This window comes from Hypoxylon fragiforme (genome assembly GCF_022984875.1).
Source record: "Hypoxylon fragiforme strain CBS 206.31 chromosome Unknown GGS25scaffold_10, whole genome shotgun sequence".
NCBI lineage: Eukaryota > Fungi > Ascomycota > Sordariomycetes > Xylariales > Hypoxylaceae > Hypoxylon > Hypoxylon fragiforme.
Genome location: NW_026054765.1, coordinates 272,769 through 288,855, shown reverse-complemented (window position 1 = coordinate 288,855; position 16,087 = coordinate 272,769). Strand labels below are relative to the sequence as shown.

At 47.3% G+C, this 16,087-nt stretch overlaps 4 protein-coding genes across 4 annotated transcripts; 1 reads left to right on the top strand and 3 right to left on the bottom strand.

The window, feature by feature from the left end:
- Nucleotides 1-1,226: 1,226 nt before the first annotated feature.
- GGS25DRAFT_73534 (uncharacterized protein) lies at nt 1,227-5,689 on the bottom strand. Its single transcript, XM_049265987.1, has 3 exons — nt 4,903-5,689; nt 2,759-4,845; nt 1,227-2,683 (listed from the first exon to the last, which is right to left on the bottom strand). The coding sequence occupies exons 1-3, from the start codon at nt 5,484-5,486 to the stop codon at nt 1,575-1,577; spliced, it is 3,780 nt and encodes a 1,259-aa protein (XP_049112009.1). The 5' UTR covers nt 5,487-5,689; the 3' UTR covers nt 1,227-1,574.
- A 1,479-nt stretch (nt 5,690-7,168) lies between these two features.
- GGS25DRAFT_73467 (cysteine proteinase) lies at nt 7,169-9,752 on the top strand. The gene is made up of 6 exons (XM_049265986.1): nt 7,169-7,602; nt 7,663-7,757; nt 7,817-7,925; nt 7,979-8,160; nt 8,227-8,444; nt 8,516-9,752. The coding sequence occupies exons 1-6, from the start codon at nt 7,303-7,305 to the stop codon at nt 9,040-9,042; spliced, it is 1,431 nt and encodes a 476-aa protein (XP_049112008.1). The 5' UTR covers nt 7,169-7,302; the 3' UTR covers nt 9,043-9,752.
- A 325-nt stretch (nt 9,753-10,077) lies between these two features.
- GGS25DRAFT_509310 (CDP-diacylglycerol--serine O-phosphatidyltransferase) lies at nt 10,078-12,095 on the bottom strand. The gene is made up of 4 exons (XM_049262550.1): nt 11,546-12,095; nt 11,319-11,414; nt 11,007-11,200; nt 10,078-10,884 (listed from the first exon to the last, which is right to left on the bottom strand). The coding sequence occupies exons 1-4, from the start codon at nt 11,610-11,612 to the stop codon at nt 10,510-10,512; spliced, it is 732 nt and encodes a 243-aa protein (XP_049112007.1). The 5' UTR covers nt 11,613-12,095; the 3' UTR covers nt 10,078-10,509.
- A 1,038-nt stretch (nt 12,096-13,133) lies between these two features.
- Nucleotides 13,134-16,087, bottom strand: GGS25DRAFT_73407 (putative peptidase family-domain-containing protein). Its single transcript, XM_049265985.1, has 4 exons — nt 15,445-16,087; nt 13,577-15,299; nt 13,394-13,520; nt 13,134-13,333 (listed from the first exon to the last, which is right to left on the bottom strand). Exons 1-4 carry the CDS (start codon nt 15,805-15,807, stop codon nt 13,237-13,239), a joined length of 2,310 nt encoding a protein of 769 aa, XP_049112006.1. The 5' UTR covers nt 15,808-16,087; the 3' UTR covers nt 13,134-13,236.

Genomic DNA, 16,087 nt, shown 5'->3' with positions numbered 1-16,087 from the left:
ATGGATACTGCCCATTGGACATGGACAAGGGGAACAGGGGCATGTTGGGGTCTCGCAATTCCCGCTGTCGCCGTTTCAGAAATGTCTGTGCCCTGGACTTGTAGAAGCAAATACCAAGTTGTGTTATGTTTGACGGCATTTACTATTACATCGTCTATTTGTAGGATCCGTTCAATCCAGGGTATTGGTACGGGATCCATTGGGCATGATTGGCGGATCGAAGTCCTGGCAGTCCGTGATTAGTGAAAAGCCACACATCTCTCGCCATCCTGTTTTCGTTGCCATCATATGATAAGTAGCATTGCACAACGAAACGAAGTGATATATCATAGATACAGCGGTTGAGGAAAGGAGAAAAGGATGGAGGATGTGGACATGATACTTGATTAGGGTAAGTACATGTATGTAGTATGCAACATTGAAGTAAGGGTCCCATAGTGACTTGGAAGTTGGAATGCTACTAGTTAATGCTACTAGTTAATGCTACTAACAACATTGAATGCTACATATGTACTCCAACGGCCCCAGATTTTAAGTTGTAGCTAACGGATTTAAACTTTGAAGGATCCATCCAAACATCCAACCTCTTTACTACTGGTCTTTACTACCAGTAGTAGTAGTTCGTCCTCCGGAGATATATCTCAAGATACATACATACCTTACATGCATACCTTACATGCATACCTTACATGCATACCTTACATGCATACCTTACATGCATACACTAAACTCTAGTCTTCCTAATTCTAAGCGATGTCCTGCATACCTAAGTCTACTACTACTAGTAATATCTATAAAACAAAAGACGGGCGGCAAGAAGAAAAGACCAGGTACCTGGGAATAATAAAAAAGTAAAAAGTCCATCATATCAGATCTCATCAACCCTTAGTTCCTTACTAAAAGGAACAAAACCCCTGAGCAGATCCTAGCGATCAGCCTAGGCTAGGTGCCTAGGAAATATCTTCATCAGATCGGCATCAGTGAAGATTACCTACGCCACCTCTACATATTATCCGACCCGATCCGCAAAGGATGACGAACGCTTCTATATGCTAACTAGTTATATGTACCTAGCTGAGGACTCTTACTAAGAGTCCTCAGCTCATATTAAATACCCGTGGGGGAAATCAAGCCTCTCTCGTGCCACCACCAACTCTCCTTTAATCAGAGCCAGCCATTGGCCCCGTCTTAGCTATGGCAAATCGTAAAAGATACGGTGAAGGATACCTATCCGATCACGAAGCAAGCTGGTAGTAGACTCGTATTTAAAACAGAACAAAGATTTCGCATTGAATTGCCGTAGCAATCCTCCACCAAGACTGAATTATCTGCCTACCCTACCTTACCCTACCGAAACGCCGATGCTCATGCAATGCCCGACGTCTCCCTCGGCCATTTTTACACACATTACTCCGCAAACATGACATGACATGCATCATCACCCGCGCCTCGCAGTCCCTTCCGTTCCGCGCGCATGTGCCCATGTCCAAATCTTTGCCTCTTGTCACCCCATCACTCCTCCATTCACCGCCCCCTTGCCTACTTAGTAGGTAGATAGCTAAGTTCCTATCCTATCAATACTTGATCGACTTTTGCCCATTGTCTTTATTCGCGGAATCCAATGTCGAAAAGGCACAGTGTTGATCCTTGATGGCCACCACCTCATATGTACCTTCTAAGCTTGCCGTAATCACCTTGCTGTGCTCGTAACTGATATCGTGACGAGTCTCTAGTATTTGGCTCCGTTGCCCCTTGCGAGCGTTGGTGCTACGCGTGTAGGTGAACTCAAAGGGCGGCGTACCCCAAAACTCGAATAGGATCTCCACTTCGCTGCCTTCGTGAATGTCGACTTGGATGATACGCCCCTTGCTGATCCGAACACTCGGCATCGGGTGGATCGTCTTGGCTAGGTTGACGGCGGCGCGACATTCACTCGCCTTGTCACTGATGCTGTTGATGGTAAAGTCACCAGCGGACTCGGCGATACGGCGGAAGCTAGTGGTTTGAGATTTGGCCTTCATTTGTTTCCCGGCAAAGTCATAATGTACTTCAAAAGGCGGTGTGCCCGACAGAGTGTACGCGATCCGTTCACCGACACAGTAATCCGTCCGCTGCTCGAGAGGGTAGATGGAGGGAGCCTCATAGAGCTGAATATGAACCACACCACCACCACTCTCGGTCTTCAGCTGGCAGCCACGATCGTCACGTACTTTGCGAATCCGGATCTGTTGGCCACCGAGCTTGAGATACTGTCTCGGGATCTGTATGCCAAAAGTGTTGGACTGGATGTTGGGGATTCTGAACACCTCCGGCAGGTTCCCAGTGTGGTGCTTGATTTCCACCTCGATATAAAACGGTGCTTTGCCCTCCAGCTTGATAGGAATCGATTCCCTCTGGTCTTCTTCTGACATGCACATTTTGAACGTCTGGCCAGGTTTCATAAAGGAAGCGGATGGTTTGGGGTGAACCGTTTGTTCAAGCGTCAGAGGCTCAGATCGTCGTTTGTCGTTGTAGAGATTGTCTGACAGACTAGAGAAACTATATGTAAACAATCCAGCCTTGGAGGTGTCCAGTGGAATAGCTGCTTTGCCTAGGGCGGCATCGAACTCCTTTCGCGCTACTGAGCCCGAACCTGACTTCGGCTTGTGCTTCACTTCGTATTCGACGTGATATGGAGGTGAACCTGAGGTTTTGTTAGCATCGAACCGGCTTCAATTCAAAAAGAAAAAAGATGAAAATAAAATAAGAGCCAACTTACCTTTAAGGGCAACTTCAAATCCGTCAACGTCACCCTCGCAAACATCTTGCTTGACAAACTTGTGCTCTTTGTCTCCGGGTCGAATGGCGTCGCTTTGCGTGAATGATAGCTCTGGGCGAGGGTACCACTTGACTTCGAAAGTACTAGCTTGCGCGTGAACTGTACCAGGGCACTGATCATCCGTCACGTCCAAGATCTCGTAGGTTCCCCGCTCTCTTGCCTCGATGAAGTCGTTGGTCGAACGAGCGACACGAACATATCTATCGGAGCTTATATTCAAGTTGCGGTATCCCACTCTCCATGGCCCATCACCAGAAAGTTTCAGGGGAAGGCTAACTCGAGCGGCCTCGACAACGGTTGCTGTCCTCTTACCCTCGATGAGACCGAAAGCAGCCTTGGGTCGTTGTCGTCGTACTGAGATCTTTGTTTCTTCCTTTAGGAATATACGACATCCAGTCTTGTCTTGAATACTCTTCAGAGCTAGAATGTACTCGCCACCAGTAGACAACGGGGGTGTTACAATAGTGTGAGTATCGGTGGTGATGTTGGTCGCCTTCTCAGCCTTCCGCTTTCCTTCGTGAACCAATTCCCATTCCAACGTAAAAGGACCATCTCCGAGAAGATTCACGTCCAGTACAATTGGCTGATCTAGACAAGCATTGATTGTGCGAGGTCCCTGCTTGAAGTACGCTGTCGCGGGGGGCTTCACCTTCTGCTCTAGGTAGTAATCCTCGTTCAATGGTAGGGCAACCCTATAAATAGCGTCTTCGAGTATCCTAAATTGGTATTGGTAGAACCCAGCATTCCTTGGCAACAAGTCAATTTGTTGACGAAGGCCTTTGACTTCCACTGTCTCCCTCCTGTTCGTCTCAGTATCGCTACTAACAGTATAGAGGATTCTGAAAGGAGGTGTTCCGATCATGTCCAAGTTCACCCGAAGTCCGATAGAATTGCCAGCGCACTTATCTGGGATCTCCTCGGCCTGGAAGGTCAAAGTCGGCTCAAGAGGATTCAGCAGCAGACAAGAGGAAGGTTCCTCGATCTCTCCCTCGCAGGAGTCACATGACACGGATTTGAGGGTGTATAGGCCTGGCGCAGTGATGGTAGGTTGGTCGTCTACATTCTTGGCGGTGAAGGTGCCAACCTCGACAACATCGCCATGGTCACCACTTTTGGTGAGAGTATCGATCGGAGAGAAATGCCAAGTTAGTGTATGCGAGACGCTCTCTGGGGTTCGACCTGGACGCCCGATCTTAACGGGAAGTTTCGTCGACTTCCCCTTGGCAACCTTGAGAGGGTTGCGAGAATCACACCCCACTATGGCAGCTCTAGGACGTTCTCTCACGACGAAGTTTTGATACAGGTTTTTGGGTTTGGGCTTCGCATCGGGCTCTTCAGGCTGGGGGTACTGAATCACATTGCCAAAGACATCATGAACTTCGTCGATGGAGTATTGCCACTCACCGGCGGCATTCATGGATTCGTTTAGGCCCACCTCCACTTTTTGGGATCGAGCCCAACTGTAGTCTTCCTCTCCTGGGGGAGCAATCATAGATCGTTGGGTGCCAAGCAGGGGAGAGGAGAAACCATCGGGCTGCAGGCTCTGGAAATGGAAGCTATGATCTTTGCCGTTAATGGTCCGGCTATAGACGATCTTCATTGGCGGTGTCCCATATACGTCCAGAGATAAATTAGAAAGATCGCCTATACATTTGGTCGCCGATTGTGCTGCGCGAACCAGAGCTCTAGGGCAAGGAACAATATAAGTAGGCTCCGTGATCCTTTGAACCTCAAGCTTGTACTCGTCGAGTACTTTGTGTAGTTGATAAACGCCTGGCTTCTTCAAGGACACATCGTATCGATAGATACCTAGGGACCCATCTTCGACAGATCGTGCAGATTGCTTGCCAATTTCCCTTATATCTCTCCGGCCGAGCTTCACAACCTCCTGAGAATCAGTGTCCAAGTCAAAGCGTAAGAGTTCAACCTCGATAGGGACGGTGGCATTGAAGTAGATTGGGACGCTCGCTATAGTCTGTCCTTGGCCAAGGCAGTAAGGGTGCTTTTCGGGATTTAGGAGGGCGGAGCTAGAAAAAGATGTGTTAGAAAAGGTGGACATTACTCCGAGTTTTATGAAGCCTTACCCTTCGGGCAGAATATTAATAATCTGCTTGCCCATGATGAGAGACGAATTATGCAAGATGCTAGAGACCTTGACATTATGTTCAGATATAGCGAGCTCCTTGTCGTAGAAGACTTTGGCGAGACCCAGAAGCCACGAGTGCCAAGGCACGGGAATATTGAACATGAGGAGCCAGTTGAAGATCAAGTGGGCGAAATAAATGGTGGATACAGTCGGCGCAGAAAGCTCCAGCCATGGTATGCGTAAGGAGGGCAGAGAGAAGAAGAAGACAAGGTCGAAAAGGATCCATTTACAAAAGAAGTAGAAGGAGCCGCCATTGTCCTCCAGCATCTGTATCCAGTCATAAAAGCGCCATCCCAACAAGGCTACATAGAAAGCGCAGGCGTAGAAACGTTGAGTGGGAGCGTCGATAAGTGTAAGAGGTATGACGGGTGCGCTGGCTGAGTTGGTACCAGGTTGGTTCTCGGGAGCTGCTGGTAGAGGATTTCGAGGTCTGGCATCTTGTGCTTGACGCTGATTTTGAGCTCTAGCGGCTGGCGTTTGCGGGAAACCGCCAGCACCTACTCTCGGCGTTCCAGGATTCATGGCATTCCGTATGGGTGAAAACGGATTAGAAAGCTGGAGTAGAGGGATTGGTGGATGAGTTGATCAAGAAGTTCAAGTTGAGGTTCAGGTTCAGGTGTCGCAGGTCAATTAATGTGTCTGGCGACTCTGGCCAACTAACCTACATATATATAGGTACCCACCTACTTAGCTGGTAGACAGGTATGTATGTATGTAAGTTACCTGGGTACCAAGTAGAGAGGTAAACAATTTTTAAAAAGTTGTGGCTAGGTGAACAAAAATTGTTGAGAAACCTGGACAAAAAAAAATTGCAAATACCTGGCCAAAATGTTGTAGGCCTTACGGAAGTTTTTGGGAGATGTGATGTGATGAAATATAAAATAACAAATGCAACATCTCGACGCGGCGCGTCAAAAAGTTCTAAATTCTTAATTTTTTGAAAGGTAAAAAGCTCTGCGCTGTCTTAAGCAGCTGCAAACGGCTGTCAAGTTACTCATTAGGTACCTAGTTAGTAGCTTTACTACTAGCGTACATAGTACTACCTGGGCAAGCTACTAGGTTAGCTGGGTGGTTTTGCCGTTTTACTTCAAGATGTAGGTGGGGTATTTGAGCTTCCAGTTACAGTACATTCATGGATATCCCAGCCTTAAAGCATTGAAGCTCCCTGCATATACATAACTATGTATAGGCGGTAAATCATGTAACTAACTTTTCATATCTAGAATCTTTAAAGAGTTAAAACCAGTAACTTAGCGTAAACTGACTTCATATAAAACCAATACATATAAAAGTCTTAATAATACACATATTATCTCAAAATATAAAGGAAATAACATTGAATCTACTACTTATCTCTTTAAAGCAAGTAATGTTTATCTTTCTAACTAGTACTATATCACCTTTCATCACACAAAGCCATTTCAAGACAGCTAGAGAGCTTTATCGTCACCCAGTCAAAATCTCCCGGGTAGATATACTCACTTACGAACAGTAACCTCCAGCTTGGACCAGAGCTGTAGAATCCATGAGACTCTCTTTAGTTGAATAACTTCGTACAAGATTTTATACAGAACTTTTCGACTTTGGGCTACGTAAAGGAGAAAGGGCAAGTCGTTAACTGTGCAATGTCCTGAGCATGTACTCATAGAGGTGTGTTTAACTGCTACTTGTTTCTTACCTCCCGCTATGCTACCTTTGTATCTACTAAGCTTCCATACCAAACAATAATTCACCAAGGAAATAAGAACAGAGCATCGAAGGTCGTAGTTAACGGTACCTAGCAGCATGGATGCCTCCACGCCCGATGAGTCGATTTGCCACTTTTGCTGGCATATTTGTTCTATATGACCCAGGCCAAACAGCCCTCCTCCCCCTTCCAGCCTTCTAGGGTCTCTCATACAGTGCCCCATCATCGTCTCTCGAGAGATATCACTCTCTCTTAGCCAGTACATGAAGATACAGGGCTTCCAGGCAGATATCAGATTCACTGTCAAGCCCTTGGTCTGCATTTTATGTCCCACATATCTAAAATCCCCATCTCTGGCAGTTCCCTTTACCTTTCCTGACATTTCTTTACACACAAACACAGACACCTTCTTACCTACCTACCTACCAAATACTCAACTACTAGCCGCCACCAACCCGTAACTTACACCATTACCCATCCCAGACCTTCCTATATTCCTCCTTCCTTCATTTTTCCTGAAACGGAAACCCGAATAACTTATTATTGTAATTCATCGTGACAGTCTTTGGCCTATCGTGCCATTCATTTTCCACTGTTGTGTCATTACTTCACTACTTCTTAACCTAGACGCGAGTCTGACCTCACGTACCAATGGCAACGGTACCCGACTCTATCTGGGATATCCCGAGATCTCCAACCCCAGGAGACGTAGAGGCTGTTCCCGTACGTCGGTCTGGAAGAGTCAAGAAGGAGCCTCCCAAGAAGAAAGAGAAGGCCTCAGACGCTTCTGTCCCACACGAACGCCCGAAGCGTAAGGCGGCTGCTGCTGCTGCTGCCGCGCGAAACATAGTCTCCGATGATGTCAATTCTCTTATTGAAGAGACGCTTGGCCAAATAGAGCCGGACGAGTGCCGGGAGTACGATGGCTGGGTCGAGCTTGAATCGGAGCCGGTGAGTCAATCAGTTAAGAAAATACAAACAGCCACTCAATTTGGCTAACTTGTACTCTAGGCCTTCTTCGAGTCCATGCTTTTACAGCTCGGGGCCAAAGATTTCACGGTTGATGAAGTCCTCCAGTTGGACTCGGACTATCTTGACATCCTTCCGTATGTTGTTGATCTGTGATGTAACTGATATACATTTGCTGACCTTAAGTACTAAATAGGCAGCCAATACATGGCTTAATCTTCTTATTTGAGTATGAAGGCAGCGACGATGATGAAGACGAGTATAATCGCCAAGACTGTCCAGATCACCTTTGGTTTGCCAACCAGGTATGCAATCTTCGTTACATATGAGGATATATATTCCACTAACCAGGCTTAAGACTGTCTCGAATGCCTGCGCAACCTTTGCGCTCATGAACATTGTCATGAACGCCCAGGGTGTTAGTCTTGGTGACCAACTTCAGGAATTCAAGGACTCGACCAAGGACTTATTGCCACCTCATCGCGGTCATTTTCTTGAAACGAACGACGCCATCCGTTCCACCCACAACTCGGTCGCCAGGTAGGTAACAGTTATACGATGTCGTGTTCCATTGTAAAGGGCCAAGTTGCTAACTGAAAATATTAGACGAGTCGATCTTTTAGCAGAAGATCTTAGCCTTGATAACAAGCGAGAAGAGTCACTAGCAAAGAAGAAGAAGAAGAAGCAGAAGAAGGCACAGAAGCCGTCACGCACCACAGTGAAGAAGGTGACCGCCGACCTGAACTTTCACTACATCGCATTCGTGCCAGTCAGCGGTCAACTATGGGAACTCGACGGAATGTATAAGAAGCCTCTTTGTCTTGGTATTTCTTCCCGTTTCTTTAAACAAAACCTACCCGGTGGGAAGAATCTATTTCTAACTATGTTATAATAGGGCCCATTACACCAAACTCGTGGTTAGAGACTGCCTGTCCTATTATCTTGAATCGCATGGCAAAAATGTCAGAACAGTACAATCTCCTGGCTGTTTGCCAGTCTCCCCTAAAGGCACTTTCCAGCGAGCTGGGAACCAACTACGCCTGCGGCCGCTACCTCCACGAAGCCGGACACATGATCCCAACATGGGGTGTTCCGGATCCCCTGAAGGATGTGTCCGATGCGCAATTAGCCGAATATAATCTAACCCGAGCAGCCATCAATGCTCTCCATCCTCCGCCCGATTTTCTAAAGCAGGTTATGCGCGAAGACTTCGATGCCCACGCTGCAAGAAAGCTGGCGAGTGAGTTGGAGAACCGTCGATTGTTCCTCATTACCCAGCATGCGAATGGTCTGGACAAAGCTAACCTGGCTGTGGACGTTATTAGAGGTCGGCAGCGGGACTTCACCCCTGCCGTTCATCGATGGGCGCGCGTACTTGCTGAGAAGGGTATGCTGCGACAGATGATCCGAGATATGGACTAAGTCGCCTGACTAACCATGTCGCGATATCGCAGCACACTGCTATCCTGTGTTGCGCGATGGTATATGAACCAGTGGGTTTACTATGTTTGCAACGTGGCATGATTTGAGTCTGAGAAGAGAGAGAAAGATGAAGAGAGTGATGACAGAGAGAGTATGTGATGAAGATCATTGAGTAAATCTTGCTCTTGCACTGAAGTCGATATCAGTACCGCCTATAGGTACTGCCTACACACGAACGAGGCATGGATAGGGACTATACCCTGGCGTCAGATCATATGTGAACACGCGGCTTACTCATCACCATTTTCCGCCTGTGTCACTCCCACCCCCTTATGGAAGAAAGGGAACGCTGAAGAAGGCGAGGAAACGATTTTAATGTATAGGCCTCTGGGGATTACCTATATACCCCGGGGTCTCATATCGTGACGTACAAGTGGAAGAAGGGAAAACTGGAGAGGCTGAGAAAACGATGGTCGTGTATTGGCCTCGGGGGATATTTATCCCTAGGGTCTCATATCGTGTAGCACGAAGAGTGCGTTTGTTCTGGGCATGGCTATGAGCAACCCGTCTACCGCCTACCTTCTATTGTTAAGTGGCTGCTTGCTTGCTTGCTAGTTAACCTACTAGGTAATCTAGGTACATAATTTGGCCACGGAGAAGGAGAAGGAGAAGGAGGGAAGGGCCTGCGATCCTACCTCCCTAGGTACATACTGTATTTAATGTCGCGACCAATGCAGAACTCGGCTTTACGAGAAGTTTACGTACTTGGTAACAGAAGTGTCGTACGTATTTACTTGTGCTGGCAGTATATATCGAGTGCGCTAGTTGTCTCTATCTTTTATAAAAAAGGTTAAGTCACCTACAGCACCACATCACTCCTAACCCCCACGATCCCAATCACCCACCTACCTAACCTACCTACCTACCTACCCAGCGAACACAAAAAAAAAAAAGCAAGTGAATAAGTAAAAAGACAACACGCATTAATGATCTTGGGCTATTACCTGAGTATTGCCATTCTCTATATGTAGGTAGCCTACCTACCTACCTACCTACCTACCTACTACCAATTCGATGTGTACTTTTTGTTGGCTGTTTGTTGTATGCGACACCCCAACACCCCAACACCCTACCACCCCCCCCTTCTTACTCCCGTGCCCTTTTACCCCTTACTCTCCTACCATACCAAGCAACCATCATCATTATCTTCTCGGCGTTTTTTTTTTTGGTTGGACCCAGTTGTTTACTAGGTATTTTCTTTCCCCGGTAACTCTTTAAAGGTATGGACCTTATGTAAGAGTAGGTTAGAGAATTAGTTAACCCCCCACCCCTTAAAAGTAGATTTTGAGAAAATCTATTAGAGAGAGAGAAAAAAAAAAAGAAACAAGAAAGAGCAAGGATCTGGTCTTCTCCCGTCTCCTGTAGAAAAGAACCGTATCCCCAGAGGCTTCACAGAAAACCGTGACACTAAGGCTTCGGGACATGCAGCGTCTTACTGCACATCAAGCAGCCGTGAACCACGAACAGCGCCACCACAGGATGCACCTCGAGCGCAGAGCCCGCGAACCATACGCCGCCGGGGATCTGGTCGAGGACCCAGCCCTGGGAGACCCAGTAGGCCATCATGGCGTCGAGGCCGAGGGTGGTGGGGATGGGGGTGCCCTCGAAGTAGCTGGCCTTGCCGCTGGCGTCCTTGGGGATGTCTCCGCTGTTGGCGGTGACGTTGAAGCGCGCGAGGCGCGTGAGCCCGCAGAGCACGAAGACGGCGAGGAGGATGTGGTCGAGGGTTGTGCGCATGCCGATGCTGAAGGCTACGCAGGCGGGGGCGAGGCCGAAGGAGATCTATAAGTATTCACAAGGGTGGCGTTAGTATAGTAAAAAAAAAAAAAAGCATTTTAAAACCTGCGTAGGTACGCATGATGAAGCGCAAGGCAAGGTAAGGGCGAGGGCGAGCAACAACGTACCAAGTCAGCCAGCGAATCCAACTCCTGACCCATCATGCTGCTCTTCTTCCGCCACCGCGCGACCCGGCCATCCATGAAGTCGAAGAACAATCCGAAGGGCAGGAATGCGAGGGCGATGTAGAGGGTGTTCTTTTCGGCGGGGTCGCCAAGGCAGTATCGCAGGGACGAGAACACGGACATGATGCCGCAGAAGCCTAAATCCCCCAACTCGTTAGCAGTCTAGCCTTAGAACTCCTCCAACTTTTTTTTTTTTTTTAAAAAAACCCCGGATGCGAAAGAATAGAGAGGCAGGGGCAGAAGGGGAAAAAGTACCGTTCAGTTCCGTGATATAATCGGCCATGTGTAGAGCTTTCAGGAGGGAGAAGTGGCCGGTAGAGGAGGAGAGAAGGTCCTTCTGCTTGTTATAAGCTACAAACGGCAAAATAGGCCCATCGTTAGCAAATCCTTATTCTTGAAAGTAGACATTTCTTCCCGCTTCATAGAGTGGCCGAACATGTTCGCTCTCGGGGATTATCGTCGAGATAGACAAACAAACGTACAAGGTTCTTGCGCAACACTCGCCTTGGCTGCGGCGCCATTGCTCGCACCGCTCGTTCGTTTCGACATAACTGTTCTGTTTGTCGGTTTTTCTTCGCTTCCTTTCCTATTTTCGCTGTATGACTATGACTCGGGTTCGCAAGTCCGATCGATTGTTTCGTTTTTTTTTTTTTAATTATTCTCTTATCCGCAACCAGAAAACCTAATACCGACGTGATTTATTAGATATCGCTTGCTATCCTTTTCTTCTTTTCTGTTCGTTGGTAGACAAGCTTCTCTCGCGGTGTACAAGTCCCTTCGTTCACCGAATCTTTCGGAACGGCAAGTAATAGGTAATATGCTTAATTGTTTTTTGGTCTTGACTCGAGATCTCCTTTTTGGTAATAGAACACGTTTATGTCACGTATGAGCAGGAACTAAAAAAGTGCGCAATAATAAAAAGCTGGGTGAAATATAATATGGATGTAAGTGTCCTTTCGACCAGGTAGTTAGAAGCGGTAGCGACTGTTGAGAGTAGTGACGATAAGTATATGGATATATTGTACAAAGTAGGTTGTGAAAAAGTCTTGGCAATTCAACCAAGGAAAAAAGGCGGCGACTATTTTTGTTGGAGCTTGTCGATAGGCGCAGCATCATTGATGCCGTCATTTGGACACGTTCAGCGCCCGCTAGGCTGGCTTGGGATAAGCGCGGGGAGAACCTTGGTAGCTTCGATGTTTCCTTCAATCAATGAATGCTCATTGCCGATTACATAGTAGGTACCGAGGTACTTACATAATTACATAATACACCTACGTAACTCAAGATTTACAAGCTGTAACTATGCATCTAATTAATATTTACCTAGTACTATTATGTCATTCCTTATCGTGATACTACACATGTAGATACTCAATATATCTACATCCTACAATCTACCTGGTGCTACACATACCTAATATGTTACCTAGTATACGAATACATATGATATGTAGCACCTACCCATAACACAGCCATCCATCGTCAACCATTCACATTACAACACGACCAAGCAAGACCAAACTCTCCGTATGGCTGTCTCTTCCGCAGACCATTAAATCCCTGGGATGCTGCTGACTGACTACCTATGTACACTGATTTAATTCGGGCAGCAACACCGGCTCTGCCGTCTTCGTTCCCATCTTCGTTCCCGTCTCTGTACTTGATTCGACTAACCGATGAAAGTCGATACCAAAAACAAACATGAATATTACTTTGGGAGACAACGTCTCCTACGCCTCTCTCCCTGCCTCTTTCTCTCCCCCGTCTCTGTGTGTATTTTCTCTTTCCTCTGTCTCATTCGTGTACCTCGACTGGGAAATATGTATCCGTCGTCCTTGACACAATAAGCCCGTGTACCTGTATGTATGAGAATGATATGATAACTGGACAAGCCTGTCCATCTTTGCTATGCCTCGCAGAATCAACCCTGTTCCTTTCCCTGGACACTCAAATGGTCCAATACACATGCATGCTATGAGGTAATAATTATGTATGCTAGAAGCAAACTGAAGGGAGAAAGACAAAAGATATCAAAAACATTAGAATCCGGTTGTATCCTGGGATATGTTGTGATGCTGTAGCAGTGAATATGCAGATGCGAGAATCCCTCCAGCCCCCCCTTGAGAATGTGATGAATATGCTTGATAATCTAGGCATCAATAGACTTGACCCTTTATCGAGTGATAATTACGGAGAAACCGTCGACCCAGGCTGCGCACGAACCAGATACACCGCAGACTGTGTAACCGGGCGGTGGTAGGAGTGTGTGACTGTGAAGTTCTTGTTAGTAGTTTACAACAGGAGTTAGCCAAGGGGCAAGAAAGACTTACGCAGAACCACCCGTTGCATTTCCATAGATGGGAGACTTTCTTCCGAGACTTGTAAGGACTTGGATGCCGTCGATCCATAGGCCTGCTCGTACAAAGAAACCCGTAATATACTCGCCACGGCGAATGTCTAGCAAACAAAAAAGTTAGATATGTTCTCCAAACGGACAATTGGCAATCACTTACCCATTTCAAAACTATCACCACCAGGTTTACCTCCTCGCTTTCCGAATAGCTGACTCGAATTATCGTCGTAGAAAAACTCTAGTCCATCCAAGGCAAAGCCATGGTAGAATACAATCCGAGATAAAACTCGAGTCTTTTCCTTGGCGCTCGTGAACACAAACTCTTGCGGCTGACTTCCTTCCATCTGCGAGAAACCGAGCTTCTCGCTCCTAAAGGCTGACTTGCCGAATGATAGCTTCAAAGAAGACGCCTTCGAACATAGGTTGTGGAAGTCGTTAACTTCCAGATTTCCACCGCCACGAGATTTGATGCAAACCCTGAGCTTTGATCGTCGTTTGTTTTCTGGCAATCGATCTCGTAGCTCTTGTTCCGTGAGAGTTAGATTACGCTGCACAGAATTGTTCTCGGTCGAGTACTCAATCCACGTGTGACAGACGTCATCCCCCTCAGCATAAATCTCTATGAACGAAACCCCCGTGGCCGCCGTTATCTGAACATGTCCATTTTCAACCGGCCAAGCGTGAATACTCGCGTCGGAGTTCAGGATCGGATCGTTAGGTAACCTAAAGCAGGGATGGCTCCGGAACCGTAGACAGTCTAGTCGATGCCAGGTACATTCGTCAGCTTGGGAAACTGGCCCTCCTTTCGATTTTGTTCGAGTAGAATAGGCCTCTTGAGCCACGAAGGAACGATTCAACTTGACATAATCTCTGAGCATCACTCCGCTTTCCTGATGTGGGCATCCAAGGAGATGTCCAGTTTCGTGGAGGTGGGCGCCAATACCAATATTGGCAGCTTCCCAAGAACTACCAGCCTCGTTGCAATCATTAGCAACAAAATTGGTATCAGTAGGCGTGCAATCGGTGAACGCTGGTACCACCTCCTCAAAGCTCGTAGGATAACTTTGTAGACAATGGGATCCGCAAATGGCCATATGCAAGTCGCCAGAATTACCCCCCAGAGCCGCGTGGCCCAGAATCGTCTTGGAAGCAGTATCCCAATGCGCGTCTAGCAGCAAGACCGAAACGTATTGTGTTTGTCCTGGGAGTGGCTTGAAATATTTATTGAGAGCATCGGCAGCAATACCATAGAGGTCACCCTTCTTTGTCGCATTGGGATATTGCTGCGCAATATCGAGATCTCTGATCTCTGCCAATGTCTTGTCCGATCGAATGACATGGATTCGCGCTTCTGATCGCATGGTGCCCATCTCCCGGTCCCGGTAATTACAGGTTCCAGTGGTCCATTCTTCTTCAAATCTGAATACACGTCGTCCAAGCTTGTTTCTCCACATCTGCTCAGCAGTGAAGGCCTGCCAAAGATAAGCGGACATGCGAAATTTACGGATGGCGGTTTCAAGCCCGTTTCCTTCCCTCTCCACCCGCGAAGGGACTGCATCGAAAGTGCCAGGAGAGTCCTTAGCGAGCAAGATGGCGAGTTGCACCGGCGGTGCGTTCATAGGAGGGACCATGTGTACAGTGATATAGGTCGAGTGAATTGGGTTCGAAGAGCCACTGTTGGCAAGTTTCGGACTTGAAAAGTCGAATCGTAGTCTGTTTGCTCCGGGCATGAGATATACCAAGGCCTTGAACTGCGACTCATGGACGGGCCAATATGTAGGCGGAAACCCATCGTCTGCCCTGCAAACTGTAACATTCCCATCTACCGGATGTAGTCCTGGTTCACCAATCGTCCCGTTAACAAGGAGAATCTTTTGTGAGACCTAAAAAGTAATTAGTATACACAAGCCGCCAAAATAAGAGTACTTAGTCAACTATTATATATGTTGGTATACACGTTGACCAATGCGCCAGCAAATCTCGCGCCGTTTGCAAAAACTCATATATAAAGAGAAAAAGTCACCATACCCAAGTGTTTTCGGAAAAGTTGGTAATTCGTGGAGCATATTGCGATACTGGCAGTGAAGATTTGCCGTTAAGCACAGGAGATCCTAATCCAGCCATGCCTGATACACTATATCGATTAGAATTGGGTTGAGTTGGTGGCCTATTACCGGGAATGGGAGGAGGTGGCGGAAAGTCTTTGGGTTGGGTGTTGAGAGCTGAATCAGACTGAGCTGTTAAAGAAGGAGGTGTAATGGAGCCGTTGGTGGGAGTTGTGTTCTGGCTGTGGTGATCGTCATAGCTGGACGTATCGGTGGATCGGTTGGTACGGAAGCTCGCTTGTGAGCGTCTTCGGAGCTCCTTGAAGTTGAGGAATGAAGGTGCCATAGCAGTTCGGCCTCGACTGAGGACTCCTACTCGTTACTCGTTACTGGGTACTAGGTTCTAGGTAGCCGGTCCGTGGAGAGAAGTTCAATATGGTTTTTCTTGAAAAGAAGGTCAATTGGATCAAGTCAAGAGTTAAGTTTTTGGGCAAGCAAAAAGTGAGCAACGTTTCCTTCTCGTATCGCGCGACCGACCAGGATACTGATCAAAAAAAGGTACCAAGACAGGCAAAAGTGGTTCAGATCATCAACGATGGATTAGGAACCCTCCCGAGTCCCGAATC

Bases quoted from the DNA above. Each gene is read 5' to 3' on its own strand.
- GGS25DRAFT_73407 (XM_049265985.1), bottom strand. From the start codon at position 15,807: ATGGCACCTTCATTCCTCAACTTCAAGGAGCTCCGAAGACGCTCACAA. The intron at 13,521-13,576 runs GTAAGTGATTGC...TTTGTTTGCTAG, and splicing joins TGGTGATAGTTTTGAAATGG to ACATTCGCCGTGGCGAGTAT. The intron at 13,334-13,393 runs GTAAGTCTTTCT...AGAACTTCACAG, and splicing joins AATGCAACGGGTGGTTCTGC to TCACACACTCCTACCACCGC.
- GGS25DRAFT_73534 (XM_049265987.1), bottom strand. From the start codon at position 5,486: ATGAATCCTGGAACGCCGAGAGTAGGTGCTGGCGGTTTCCCGCAAACG. The intron at 4,846-4,902 runs GTAAGGCTTCAT...ATCTTTTTCTAG, and splicing joins ATTAATATTCTGCCCGAAGG to CTCCGCCCTCCTAAATCCCG. The intron at 2,684-2,758 runs GTAAGTTGGCTC...ACAAAACCTCAG, and splicing joins ATTTGAAGTTGCCCTTAAAG to GTTCACCTCCATATCACGTC.
- GGS25DRAFT_509310 (XM_049262550.1), bottom strand. From the start codon at position 11,612: ATGTCGAAACGAACGAGCGGTGCGAGCAATGGCGCCGCAGCCAAGGCG. The intron at 11,415-11,545 runs GTACGTTTGTTT...TGCCGTTTGTAG, and splicing joins GAGTGTTGCGCAAGAACCTT to CTTATAACAAGCAGAAGGAC. The intron at 10,885-11,006 runs GTACGTTGTTGC...GAATACTTATAG, and splicing joins TGGATTCGCTGGCTGACTTG to ATCTCCTTCGGCCTCGCCCC.
- GGS25DRAFT_73467 (XM_049265986.1), top strand. From the start codon at position 7,303: ATGGCAACGGTACCCGACTCTATCTGGGATATCCCGAGATCTCCAACC. The intron at 7,603-7,662 runs GTGAGTCAATCA...CTTGTACTCTAG, and splicing joins TCGAGCTTGAATCGGAGCCG to GCCTTCTTCGAGTCCATGCT. The intron at 8,161-8,226 runs GTAGGTAACAGT...TGAAAATATTAG, and splicing joins ACCCACAACTCGGTCGCCAG to ACGAGTCGATCTTTTAGCAG.